At 34.7% G+C, this 14,614-nt stretch overlaps 1 protein-coding gene across 4 annotated transcripts in view; it reads right to left on the bottom strand.

Annotated features, from left to right (window-relative positions):
- LOC150107666 (ATP-dependent DNA/RNA helicase DHX36-like) overlaps positions 1-14,614 on the bottom strand; it is a 589,788-nt gene that overhangs the window by 514,897 nt on the left and 60,277 nt on the right. For all 4 annotated transcript variants that reach the window (XM_090391452.1, XM_090391454.1, XM_090391451.1 and 1 more), the window contains one exon: positions 12,075-12,422. In XM_090391452.1, coding sequence (XP_090247578.1) covers positions 12,075-12,407 — 333 coding nt within the window. In that variant the 5' untranslated portion in view covers positions 12,408-12,422. The remainder of the gene's footprint in view (positions 1-12,074; positions 12,423-14,614) is intronic.

Raw genomic sequence — 14,614 nt, forward strand, 5'->3', positions numbered from 1 at the left:
TATATCCTGGGTGTTTTAATGTGGAAGGGCTTGAGTTTTCTGACTGTTTCTTTTGGCCAGGAAGTGACTTTGTTCAGTAATTTGCACACCTTATTCTTTTGAGAGTTAGTGGGAGCTTGAGCGATGAACACATAAGCCTCTCCATGCAGTTAATGATTATGGAAGGATCACGCTGATTGGAGAAAAGGGTCTAAGAACAACTGCTGTGGAAGATATAGTGGAGATAATTAATGAACAGTTCATAAAGAGCTTTCATTCTTGTGAATGTGATATCATGCAGAGTTTGAGAGCAGTTGATGATGACGAGGAGAAGAGGCTGACTATAAGTGAGCAAGAGTTATATGGAGAATTGAGCAAACTTGATTAACATCAAGTTTGCTCAATTAATAAGGCTGTGGGACTTGATAATATAGCACCACGTATTTTGAAATAATGTACCAGGGAGTTGGCATCTGCCTTGACATATTTTTTTTAATATGAGTCTTGGAATGGGTCAAGTTCCAAAGGAATGGAAGGAAGACAAGATTGTGCTGCTTAATAAATAGAATTCAAGCATCAAATTATAGGCCTATCTGAGTGTCAGATGTTGTGTTTAAGGTGTAAGAGAAGCTGGTGAGAACTAGAATTTGAAAGTGGGTTGACAACAATGGTATTATTTTTGATGGAGAGTATGGATTTGCTAAAGGGAGGTCATGTTTTAGTAATCTACTTATTTATTACAATAAGTAAGTATTATCTAAGTAGTATACCTAGATAATACTAAGTAGTATAATCCAAGTAATATAAGCTAAAATGAGTAAAATCTAAGTAGTATACTTAGATTTTGCAAAGGCTTTTCTTTTGATAGATTACCACATGATAAGTTGATAATCAAACTAGAGAGGATGGGGTTGGATATTAGATTAGTGCATTGGATCAGAGAATGGCTATCTGATAGGTATCAGCAAGTTGTGTATGGGAAGGGGGGGGGGGGACAATATTCCAGAAGAGGAAAGCCACTAGTGACATCCTAAGGGGTCTGTTTTAGAGCCACTACTGTTTAACCCTGTATGTTAATGATATTGGCAAAGATATGGATGGGAATATTCAGTTGTTTGCAGATGATGCAAAGTTAGGATGAACTATGAAGAGTAGACAAGACGTTGTGACCTTACAAGAATTGAATAAACTGAGTGAATGCACATGGGAATAGGGATGCCAGTTCAATGTTGCAAAATGTAAGGTTTTAAAAGTTGGGAAACAAAGATGGGATGTAGAATTTATTTTGGTGGTGATATATTGTAGGAAGCAGAGAAAATAAGAGATCTTGGGGTGATGGTGGATAAGGATCTGAAATTTAGGGGCCACATTGCGAAAACTGTGAGGAAAACACAATAATTCACACCTATAACACCATTTCACACCTATCTTATTGTGTTATCCTCACAGTTTTAGGAATTCTGGGAATGATGTGAAAGACACTGACTTGTAGAAATAACGAGATTCTTCACATGGACTACTGTGTACGGATTTGGTCACCTGATTTTCAAAAGGATGAAGAGATGTTGGAAATGGTCCAGAGGCAACTGACTAAGGTAGTTTCTGATCTCTGGAATGTCAAATATGAGAAAAGGTTGAGAAGATGCAACTTACAGAGTCTATCTAGTGGAAAGGAGGAAGAGGGGTGATATGATAGAGACCTACATGTTAGTAAGGGGTTGTTAGAGGATCAATGTTGAATAGGTTTTACAGAAAATAGTGGGAGATCAGGGGAAGACCCAGACGCCATCCCTGGAAGCTATATAATGAGGGTGTGAGCAGGAAAGTGAGAAGCAGGTTTTTTTGCATGCAGAGTTGTGAATGATTGGAATGCCTTGTTGCCTGAGAGGGTAGTGTCTTCAGAGAATTTATGTGTGTTTAAGGCATGGTGTGGTGAGCTGTGTGTATGACATAAGAACCTACTAGATGAGTCTTTGACTCCATGGAATATTAGGTAATAATAATAATAATTATTATTATTGAATAAACACTCATTTCACCTACTTTATTACCACTAACATTGAGTAAAATGTGCTAGGAATGGTTGAGGTAAAAAAAAAAAAAATGGAAAAAATCAGATGGCTGTTATCAAATGTATGCTAAAACATTCCACCTACATCATCAAAAAGTAGACTTCATTGTCATCATCAAACATATTAATGGCATGAAAATGAAAAGATAGAAAAGCCATAAGGATGATTGATGCCAGAAGTAGATCAATTAGTTGTTAAACTTAAAACGGTAGATGCAATTTTTATCAATACTATTGTAAAGAGTGATTTTATTACAGAAAGTTTCTCTAAAAGAGGCTGCAGTTCCCCATTAAGAATAACGAGAAGAGACCTTTGTTCAGCAACAAAGGTCTATTATTTAGTTAAAGCAATAATGACCATCAAGATATGTTTGATACACAGTGTTTAGATTTCTTACATTTGTCTCTGTAAACTGTAAGGACATATTTTCTTCTAAGAGCACAAGCTGGCTTATTTGCCAGGAACTTTTGATATGCTTTCTTCTTTTCCTTCACTGCCTCTTTAACTTCCGATGTCAACCATGGAGTCCTGATCTTTCTATCCTTGCAGACAACCTCACCAGAATGCTTCATCTGGCTGAATCAATCAATGTTTTCTTCAGGATTTGCCACTGCATCTCCAAGATTTGGTTCCTGTTCTCAAACTCTTTCATTTTTTCTTGAATAATCTTTGTGTATTTTAGTCTACAGTTCACATCTGAGAGCTGCTCAACTTTTATTCGCTTTATAATTTTCTTACATGTTATTCTTTTCAATATGAAATTCAATTTTATCCTGTGCAGGACTAAATAGTGATCACTTCCAATTTCAAATCCTCTGTACACTGTGGTGTCCTGCACCAGGGAGAAAACATCACTATCAACAATAACATAGTCAATGAGACTTTTCTTATTCCTTGCCTCTTCTCTCCATGTGAATTTGTGCACATTTTTATGTTGGAACATGGTGTTAGTAATAACCAATCCATCTCCTGAGAAGAAATCCAACAGGTATTTGCCATTATTATTTGCTTTGCTCTTTTCTCCAAATTTTCCCAAAATATTTTTGTATGTCTGACAATCATTTTATACTCTGCTATTTAGATCCCCAACAAGGACCAACTTTTCCTTTTTCATTGTATCAGTTGCTTTCTCTAAAGCATCAAAAAATTCCTCCACTTCTACCTTAGTAGAACTTTCTGTGGGACCATAGGCACAAATAAGTCTCATTGTCCAATTCCCCATTCTGATATTTGCCCATATCACTCTACTTGAGACTGTCTGCCATTCAAGATTAGCTTCATATTTTGTGTTGAATACTATGGCTACTCCTTCTTTTCCTTGATTGTCATTGCCTGAATATAACATTTTGTATTTATTGCTCAGAAAGATCTCACCAGTTTTTGTCTTTTTTGTTTCAATCACCCCTATTATGTCGATTTGGTACTTATCTAATTCCTCAGCTAGCTCCATTTCTTTGCCATTCAGTCTTCTTATGGTGATAGTACCAATATTTAACTCTGGTGATGCTGAGTTGGGGTATGCTTTCGCTGCTTGTCCTGGTTCACTGGCGAAAACAACGGGGCCTTGTTTAACCAGGCGACGCTCATGCCAGCATGAAATTTTATCATGTTGTACCATCATTTTTTATTTTGCTTTAACCAATAAGAATACAATTTGGTCGGCTAAATCCCAAATTGCCAGCCCATCCTCGTTCGTTCAGTATCCAGGCAGATACCCAACATGGTGCACCATGAGAAGGTGAGGATTGGACATTAGGTCAGAAGCCTTGGTCAGTTCTCCGCATTCCTTTAAAGGCTATAGTTATGTTATGATCTTGTGTGTGTGTGTCATGTGGGAAGGATAGGGGATATGCTGAGAGGAGACCTCCAAATAGCCTTTAAAGAAATGCAGAGAACTGCCCAGGGCTTCTGACCTAATGTCCAATCCTCACCTTCTGATGGTGCACCCTGTTGGGTATCTACCTGGATACTGAACAAATGAGGATGGGCCTGCAATTTTGCCCATCCTCGTTTGCGTAATTGTGTCAGTTGCTTTAGAGAAAGCAACTGACACAATGAAAAAGGAAAAGTTGGAGATCTAAATAGCAGGGTAGAAAATGATTATCAGACATGCAAAAATATATTGTGAAAATTTGGAGAAAAATGCAAAGTCAATAATAATGGCAAATACCTGATGGATTTCTGTTCAGGACATCGACTGGTTATTACTAACACCATGTTCCTCAATTAAAAATGTGCACAAATTCACATGGAGAGAAGAGGCAAGGAATAAGAAAAGTCTCATTGATTATGTTATTGTTGATAGTGATGTTTTCTCCCTGGTGCAGGACACCAGAGTGTACAGAGGATTTGAAATTGGAAGTGATCACTATTTAGTCTTGAGCAGGATAAAATTGAATTTCATAACATGTAAGAAAGTTTTAAAGCAAATAAAAGTCGAGCACTTTAAAATGTGAACTGTAGACTAAAATACACAAAGATCATCGAAGAAAAAATGAAAGAGTTTGAGAGCAGGAACCAAACCTTGGAGATTCAGTAGCAAGCCTTGAAGAAAACCCAGATTGATTCAGCAAGAGAGAGGCATGTGGTGAGGATGGCTGCAAGGATAGAAAAATCAGAACTCCATGGTGGACACAAGAAGTTAAAGCAGTGAAGGAAAAGAAGAAAGCATACCAAAAGTTCTTGACAAATAAGTCAGCTTGTGCTCTTAGAGAATACACAAAGAAATGTAAGAAAGCTAAACACTGTGTAAAACTAGCTAAACAAAAGTCAAGGACTTTGGCAAAGACATAAATATCAAGTGGCAAGATATTCTGGAGGTTGTTGAAGAAGCTTAGAAATGGAGGAAAGAGGGCTATAACAGGAGTTAGAGATGATAAAGTGACATAAAACGGGAGAAAAAGATATCCTGGAAGTATGGAGTAATTACTTCGAAAAATTGCTAAATGAAACAAGCAGTGATAGCACAGTGGTAAAAAACACTCAACAGGCTTACAGTCAGGAATACAGATCCATATTTGAAGTAGAAAAAGCCATCAAAGGCTTGAAATGTGGAAAGGTAACAGGCAGGAGTAGATGATATTCGACCAGAAATGCTGAAGCATGGTGGCATAAAAGTCTTACAGTGGCTGCACTGCATAGTTCAGAAGGCCTGGACAGGGGGATGAATTCCTGATGATTGGAGTAGAGCTCTCAAAGTACCTATATATAAAAAGAGAAATAAAACTAAATCTGAGAATTACAGAGGTATTTCCCTACTGAATGCTCCTGGCAAGATACTTGAGAAACGTTTGAGAAGAATTGTGGAAGAAAAGCTTGGTGAAGAACAAGCTGGATTCAGGACAAATAGAGGCTGTCAGAATCAGATATTCACTTTATGACAAATAGTTGAGAAATCATAGCAATATAACAAAGATCTGTATTTAAGTTTTGACGATCTGGAAAAGGCATATGACAAGGTACCAAGAGAGAAGCTATTCAATACGCTGCAGTTATATGGTGTCAATGGGGCATTATATCAAGCAATACTTAGTCTGTATTTGAGTTGTAAGTCAGCAGTTAGAATTGAAGGATGTACAGGAAGAGGGTTTAATGTTAAATCTAGTGTGAGACAAGGATATGCATTATCGCCTCTGTTATTCATTATCTATATGGATCACATTATGAAGGAAAGTGGTATTAAACATGATATCAAAAGTGGTGATGTTAATGTCAGCTCATTGCTTTATGCAGACTATGTTATACTTCTGAATAAATATGCTGCAAGTTTGCAAGATTCCCTGACTAATTTGAATAACTGTTGTAATAGATATGGTATGAAGGTCAGCAATAAAAAGACAAAGACAATGAAAATAGGTAGAATCGTTGAAAATTTCAACTGCGTTGTGAATGGAGAACCTGTGGAACAAGTAAAACATTTCAGCTACTTAGGCACGATTTTTAGTGAAGATGGTAAATTAAATATGAAAATAGACAACAGATATCAACAAAGCTGGTATGGTAGGAAATCAATTGAATAAATTCATATAAAATAAGAGAGATATTAGTCGGAACACTAAATTAGCTGTATACAAGACAGTGTTCAAACCAGTTTTAACTTATGCATCTGAGAGCGGATCAGAAGTAAAACACTTGACCAAAGACTAGACACCACAGATATGAGAGTCCTGAGAAAGATTAGAGGCGTGAACAGATGGCATCAATGGCAATATCATATCAAAAACGAGGATATTAGGAAAGAACTTGACATTGTCAGCATCCAGGAATGTGTTAGCAGAGCTAATCTGAGGTGGTATGGTCACTTAAACAGAATGGGAGTGGAAAGATTAGCAAAAGAAGTGTTCTCTGCCAGGTTAGCAGGAAAACGATCCAGAGGAAGACCAAGATATAATGCAAAGTGCCTTAGACGATAGAAATATAAGATCTGATAATGTTGGGGTCCTCATAAGTAACAGACTGATTTGGAGGAAAACTGTAGATAGGAAGTTAGTAATGATGTAAATTTTTCATGTAGTAGTATCATATCCTGTACACCCCTTGAGAGTATATGTCAGGAATTTGTTGGTGATGATGATAATTGCAACTGCTAGTGATGCCACTGTAGTTATAAAATTATTCAGAACTTTATCACCAGTCTTTCAACATTTATGTTGCAAATCACATATTTCTTCGTGCTGTGAAAGAAGTATTTTATGACAAAAAAAAAATTTAAACATAGCAATAGTAATAATAGCAACAAAAGCAAAATGGTGGCGATGTTGTATAGAAAATCACAAAATAAGACAATGAATGATTCAGATAATGTAGAATAAGCTTTACAGGATGATGTTTCATTTAATTATGTAGTATAATGGCAGGCCATATCAAGTAGTGATGTGGGCAAATATCAGAATGAGGACCTAGACAATGAGACTTATTTGTACCTATGGTCACACAGAAGGTTCTACTAAGGTAGAAGTGGAGGAATTTTTTGAGGCTTAAGAGAAAGCAACTGACATAATGAAAAATGAAAAGTTGGTCCCTGTTGGGGATCAAACATACAAAATTATTTTGGAAAAATTTGAAGAAAAGAGCAAAGCTAATAATAACTAGAGAGGATGGGGTTGGATATTAGATTAGAATTGTTGGATTTCTGCTCAGGTCATAGACAGGTTATTACTAACCCCATGTTCCAAAATAAAAATGCACAAATTCACATGAAGACAAGAAGCAAGAAATAAGGAAAGTCAAATTGACTATGTTATTGTTGATAGTGATGTTTCTTCTCTGGTCGATGACACTGGAGTGTATAGATGATTTGAAATTGGAAGTGATCACCATTTAGTCTTAAGCAGGATAAAATTGAATTTCTTACTGAAAAGAAGAACATGTAAAAAAGTTTTAAAGCGAATAAAAGTTGAGCAGCTCTCAGATGTGAACTGTAGACTAAAATACACAAATATTATTCAAGAAAAAATGAGAGTTCAGTGAGAGGAAGCAAACCTTGGAGATTCAGTGGTAAGCTCTGAAGAAAATATTGATTGATTCAGAAAGAGAGGCATGTTGTGAGGTTGTCTGCAAGGATAGAAAAATCAGAACTCCATGGTGGACAGGAAGGTTAAAGAGGCAATGAAGGAAAAGAACAAAGCATATCAAAAGTTCCTGACAAACAAGTCTGCTTGTGCTCTTAGACAATACAGAGACAAATGTAAGAAAGCCGAACAGCAACTAGCTAAACAAAATTCATGGGAAGACTTTGGTAAGAACATAGAAAATAAATATCAAGAAGGTGGCAAGATATTCTGGAGGTTGTTGAAGAAGCTCAGAAATAGAGGAAAGAGTGATGTAAAAGGAATCAGAGATGATAAAGATGACATGAAAATAGGAGAAAAAGATATCCTTGATGTATGCAGTAATTACTTCAAAAAATTGCTAAATGAAACAATCAGTGAAAGCACAGTGATAAAAACACTGATTAGAAATACAATCAAGAATGCATATCCATCCTTGAAGTAAAAAAGCCAACAAAATCCTGAAATGTTGAAAGAGAGCTGGAGTAGATGATATTCAACCAGAAATGCTCAAGCATGGATGTATAAAAGTCTTACAGTGGCTACACTGCATAGTTCAGAAGACCTGGAGAGGTACGAATTCCAGATGATTGGAGTAGAACTCTCATAGTACCCACATATAAAAAGGGGAAATAAAACTGAATGTGAGAATTAGAGGTATTTCTCTACTGAATGTTCCTGGTAAGATTTATGCAAGTATAGTTGAGAAATGGTTGAGAAGGATTGTGGAAGGGATGCTTGGTGAAGAACAGGCTGGATTCAGGCCAAATAGAGGCTGTCAGGATCAGATTTTCACTTTACAACAAATAGTTGAGAAATCATGGGAATATAACAAAGATCTGTATCTAAGTTTTCTAGATCTGGAAAGGGCATATAACAATGTGCCAAGAGAGAGAGCCTGTTCAAGACGCTACAGTTGTATAGTTTCAATAGGACATTATATCGAGCAATACTTAAAGAAAGTACAGGAAGATGGTTTAATATTAAATCTGGTGCATTATCCTTCTGTTATTCATTATCTATATGGATCACATTATGAAGGAAAGTGGTATTAAACCTGATATCAAAATTGGAGATGTTAATCTCCAATTTTGATATCAGGTTTTATACCACTTTATGTGGTATAATACTCTTTGCTTTATGTGGATGATGTTATACTTTTAAATAAATCCCCCACAAGTCTGCAAGATTCTCTGAGTAAATTGAATAACTGTTGTAATAAATATGATATAAAGGTCAGCAATAACAAGACAATGACAATGAAAATAGGCAGAAGCACTGAAAATATCAACTGCACATGATGAATGGAGAACCTGTGGAACAAGTAAAACATTTCAGCTACTTAGGACGATTTTTAGTGAAGATGGTATATTAAATATGGAAATAGACAACAGAATCAACAAAACTGGTATGGTAGGAAGTCAACTGAATAAATTTATAAGAATAAGAAAGAAATTAGTCGGAACACTAAATTAGTTGTATACAAGACAGTGTTGAAACCAATTTTAACTTCTGGATCTGAGAGCTATGTTAAAAATAAAACACTTGACTAAAGACTAGAGACCACAGATATGAGAGTCCTGAGAAAGATTAGCGGCATGAACAGATGACATTAATGGCAATATCATATTAAAAACAAGGATATTAGGAAAGAACTTGACATTGTTAGCATACAGGAATGTGTTAGCAGAAGTAATCTCAGGTGATATGGTCACTTAAACAGAATGGGAGAGGAAAGATTAGCAAAGCAAGTGTTCTCTGCCAGGTTGACAGGATAAAGATCCAGAGAAAGACCAAGATATAGCTGGATTGATAGTGTAAAAAGTGCCTCAGAAGATAGAAATATAAGATCTGATAATGTTAGAGTTCTTGACAGGTAACAGATTAATTTGGAGGAAAATTGTAGACAGGAAGTTAATAATGATGTAAGTTTCATGTAGTAATGTGACATCCTGTATACCACTTGATAGTACATGTCAGTAATTTGATGATGATGATAAGTATGAGAAAAATTGTTCAACTGTTTAAATATTCTCTAACAAGAAAAAATAAAGAGTGAAAAAAAAATAGTTATTTTGGACTGCAAAACACGTTGTAATACATTAGAAAGTATGACTGATTTATTTTTTAAAGAAAACTCTCTTATTTATGGAAGGACAAGTATTAAAAATTGCTGAAAATATATTTGCTTGTTTAAAACCTGTAAGACATTTGTTGCAATCATAATTCAAATCTATAACAGGTAAAAGAATTTTTAGATTTCTCTTTTGTAATTTTGAAAAACAAAATTCTGTTTTGAGTAAGAAGCTTTAAAAAGAAACTAAACAGCAGCTTTTTTAAATGTAAAGTTTCAGTAACACTTATTGTTTAAACGAGGTTAATGATTATTTTCTATTATGGCATATAACGAAACAAAATTTTCAAAGAAAAGTGTATTTCAGTAGAAGTGTGAAACAGAAAATAATATAAAGGAATGGAAAATTATGATCTTGGAGAATTAGAAATGGATTTAAAAAGAGAGATAGGGAGGGAAATATTAATTTTGAAGACAAAATCAAATCCAGTTCAATCAAAGTATCGTCATCATTAAAAAGTGAAATGAATTTATATAAAGCAACATATATACTGACAGTGATCTGAAAAATTCTCTTAGATGCACTATTAACAATTGCTTATATTAACCTAAAATGAAAGAAATTTCTACTTCAGGCTGATTTCTAACTAACCAAAAATCCAAAGTTTTCAACAGAGTAACTAAGGCTTTGTATTTTTAAAAATTCTATTTTAACAATAAATGTAAATATACATAATAAATAACGGAAAAACTCACGTAGAAATATTATTTAATAGTATAATTTTCGCCTGTGTGTCACAGGCATCTTCAGTACAATTAGGCACAAAAATTAAACACTAACTGACAATTCCAAAAAGCGCCACCTAAGGTGTAAGATAACTAAAAAGGTTAAGTTAGGAGAATGAAGTAGAGTTTCACATGCTTCTTTATAAAGGCGTTCCATGAGAAACTGACTTTTGTGAAGAACTCTTGTCTTTCTCCAATGAACTCTGTGTCTAGTGAAAATGGCATGTTCTGAAAGTCCAGACTTTTCAGGTTTAAAGTATTCAATATAAGATTGGTGTTCTTCTAGCCGAATGGAGGCAGATCTTCCCGTTTGTCCGAAATAACATAATTTTTGGAATTGTCAGTTAGTGTTTAATTTTTGTGCCTAATTGTACTGAAGATGCCTGTGACACACAGGCGAAAATTATACTATTAAATAATATTTCTACGTGAGTTTTTCCGTTATTTATTATGTATAGTTATGTCTACTCACGGTTTACCTCTTTTAAAACTTAATAAATGTAAATGTCGATATTAATCTTTCTCCCAGCATTAGAATATACTTAAAATTTTTTTTACATTAATCTCAAACTCAGTGTTTTTCAACAAATATATATTATGTCTCAGTGGTGCACTCAGGATTTAATTTTGTTGGGGAGGGGGGTTGAATAGATGATTTGAGAATACACACTACACATCGCACATGACCTATGACTGAGCATCTGCAATGATCGCCAATACATGATACCTGTGATCTCCTCTGGTCCAGCTCAAACAAACAAAGTAGCACTTGGTCCGCCCAAGAACTACTTCGTTCGCCTTGTGTTCACAGCAGCCATGATTCCCGAGTGCTATAGGATATTTTCACCTTATGTGACCGCTAATTCGTAACTCATATAGAAAGAGAAGACACAACACAACATAAATAAAAAAATTAATTTTAATTAGGAAAAGATTTTTGAAAATTTTTCTAGTGTTTTTTTTTTTCTTTTTTCTTTGGGAGGCCTCTCGGGTGTGCACTGTTATGTCTGTACCCTGTACCAATTTTTTAATGGATTTTTTCCCCTCTAATTATCTAATATTAATAAAAATTTACTTTTTCCTATATACTAAAATGTACATTTCATTATTAGTGTTTTATCAGCAGAATGAAAAAAAAAAAATCTTATTTAAGAGAAACTGTGATTTAATTAAATATTAGATAAATGAAATTTTGAGGAATTTTCAGGAATCACCATTTCCTGTTCTGGATTCCCAAAGATTAAAAAATGTCAGGAATTTGGAAACCCTATGTGAGACCATCACTACATGTTAGAAGCCTGAAGTGGCTTTAAAAAGTACCATGTTTATTTTCTAGAACCAAGTTTCCAGATTTTCCAATCCTCAGCTCACCCATGGTACTGATTTTAGGTTTATATCCATTCATGGATGTGATTTACATTAAAAAAACACACTAGTATTTATGTGATAGCTTGCCTAGATATAGTGTAAGTACATGACATGATTATCATTTAAAATTAATTTTTGCATTTAAACAATCTGTGAAAGACATGCAAACAACATTCATGGGGTGTCATGTTACATTAAATATGGCATTTTTTTAAATTTCAAAACAGTAAAATTATATAAATTAACCTTTTGCATAGAAAATGCAGGCAACCGATATCTAAAATTCAGCATTTTTTTATATGCTGTGTTATGAATTTTTGAATTTAACTCTCTCTTCAGTCGAGCATCTAGCGATGATATCTGCCTTAAACCTTGCTCATCAGGATCATAATAGTTCACACAGCCTTTTTCTTTTTGAATGCTTTCCTCTAAATGAGTTATATATTCCTCTGAAACATTGGCAACTTCGGGTAAAGGCTCTGACCCTGAGTGTTCTTCTGATTTCCCAAAAGGATCTAAGGAACTGTTTCTTATTTTACAAAGAAGATCACTGATCTCTTGTTCCTTCCTTTCATCCATTATCAGGAATGGTACCTATAAAATATAAATTAAAGAATTGTATAAATTTTACTGATATAGCATCTTTTTTCATTTGAAATATTTTTTTATTTATTTTACATAATACAAAATGTTAAAAAAATTTAGCAAGCTGAACCTTTAATAATTCATCACCTTCCACTGATGAATTATTAGGCACGATTTTTAGTGATTCTTTCAACTTCCAATTCTTTCAACTTTTACTGTGAATTGGATTTTGTGGTTTAAGCTATTGAGAAAGGTGGTGAAATTGTACAGGGAATCTTCACAGTCTAGCCAGATGACAATTATACCATCTATGTACCCAAGCCAAATTCTGGGTTTTTGTATGATATCTACTGATGGCTGCCTTTTCAAATGATTCCATAAACACATTCACTAAAAGCAGGGACAGTGAACACTTCGTGGCTAGGCCTTCTGCTGGTCATAGTAAAGATATTCAAACTTAAAGAATGTTTAAGAATTATCTCGACCTTCTAAATAACAGTACAGTATCTCTTCTTGGAATGCTGAAATCATTTGAAAAGACAGTCCTCAATAGATTCCATACAGAACCCAGAATTTGGCTTAGGTATGTAAACAATATAATCATCTGGCCAGACTCTAAAGAATCCCTTTACAATTTCTCTGACTTTTTCAATAGCTTAAACCACACAATCCAATTCACAGTGGAAGTTGACGGAAATAGAACACTGCTTTTTTTTTGTATGTTCTTTCAGTAGTGGACAATAGTATGCAAGTATCTTCCACACTGGAAGATGCTTGCATGCCAGATGAAGGTGTATATATACACCTTCATCTGGCCAAAAAGCAAGTATCATTAAACACTCAAAAAAAGCAATATCCCGTGTTTATTCAATGAATACTGTTATCACAATATCCAATTATAACTACAAAAGGGGAAAAAAAAAAATCTCAGGGAGGTGCTCCTAAAGAACAGCTACAATCCTAATCCATCATATTTTACAAAGGCCATATGTTAATCCAATGAATATATAAGAAAAAGATAGCTACGAAAGTGCAGTTTCAGCAAAGTGGAAGTGCTTAAACAGTATGACTTAAAAGCTGCCTTCAAACCTAAGCAAAAAAATCTCCATGAATAAATTAAAATTTTCTGTATACATGCAGTATCTGCTAGATCAGACAGATATGATCAGGAGATATCTGTATAAAAGAACATGTCAGAAATGTGGAAAAACATTTGGCATACAAAATTAGCATTTCATGCTAGCACAAAAAAGTATCAGGTACTCTGGCAGATCACAAGAATGATATATATTAAATTCAACAACTATGTGCACAGATTCAAAGATACCATAAAATGCTATGTTGTCTAACCCATTGTAACAAAAAGCAATGTCTCATTTTAAATTAACTCTGATTAGCATACATCAAAAACTTGTATAGCTCTGAATTAGGTTATGATGGTAATTATACGGCACAACACCACAATGAGCTACACATCTGACATCTCGATGCCATGTTCACCATCTATTTCAAATTCATTCTATGTATGATAGTTGTTACTTTAGAAATCAATGTTAATACAAGCTTTTTTTTTTCATTTAAAATTTTATCCTGAAGTTGTACATGATAAGTCAGAGGAAACTGGTTGATTAAACAATTTTTATCACACTTTTTTTTTCTTAATGTGTTTTATTCGTGGTTCCCATCAGATAAGCCATAATGGATAACTCACACCATGAAAACTTAAAGAATGTTAACTTCAATTATTATTATTATTATTATTCGTGACACCTCCAAGGAGTCCGAAGACTCATCGCGGGAGGACACCCACTATACAACTGTCTCCACCATTACACCGAACCTCTATTATCAATCAACGCCATCTACCACCCACCTCCACCACCAGCACAACTAGTATTTTTTCTGTAAATTGCATGTGTTCTGAAGGGCCGATTTGTCTGTATGTGGGATGAAAAACCCGAGTTTCTGTAAGAAAAAACCCTGCTACCTCCGTATGAGATCGGCTAACTCACCTTCGATTGAAAATCATCCACATAAAGATTCCTCCCTTCGTGACGAGAATCGAACTTAGGCCTATTCCAATCGAAGGGCGCAATGTACTGTCGTTCTTCCAATTGTGCTATGGAGATGCTTAAAATTTCTCTAGTTACTGACTAGAGGAATGTTTCTATGTCTGCTTTTAGCCAGATCCCAAGTTAGTC

Source organism: Typopeltis vanoorti, chromosome 4, assembly GCF_054136105.1.
Source record: "Typopeltis vanoorti isolate ZY-2024b chromosome 4, IOZ_Tvanoo_1.0, whole genome shotgun sequence".
Classification (NCBI taxonomy): domain Eukaryota; kingdom Metazoa; phylum Arthropoda; class Arachnida; order Uropygi; family Thelyphonidae; genus Typopeltis; species Typopeltis vanoorti.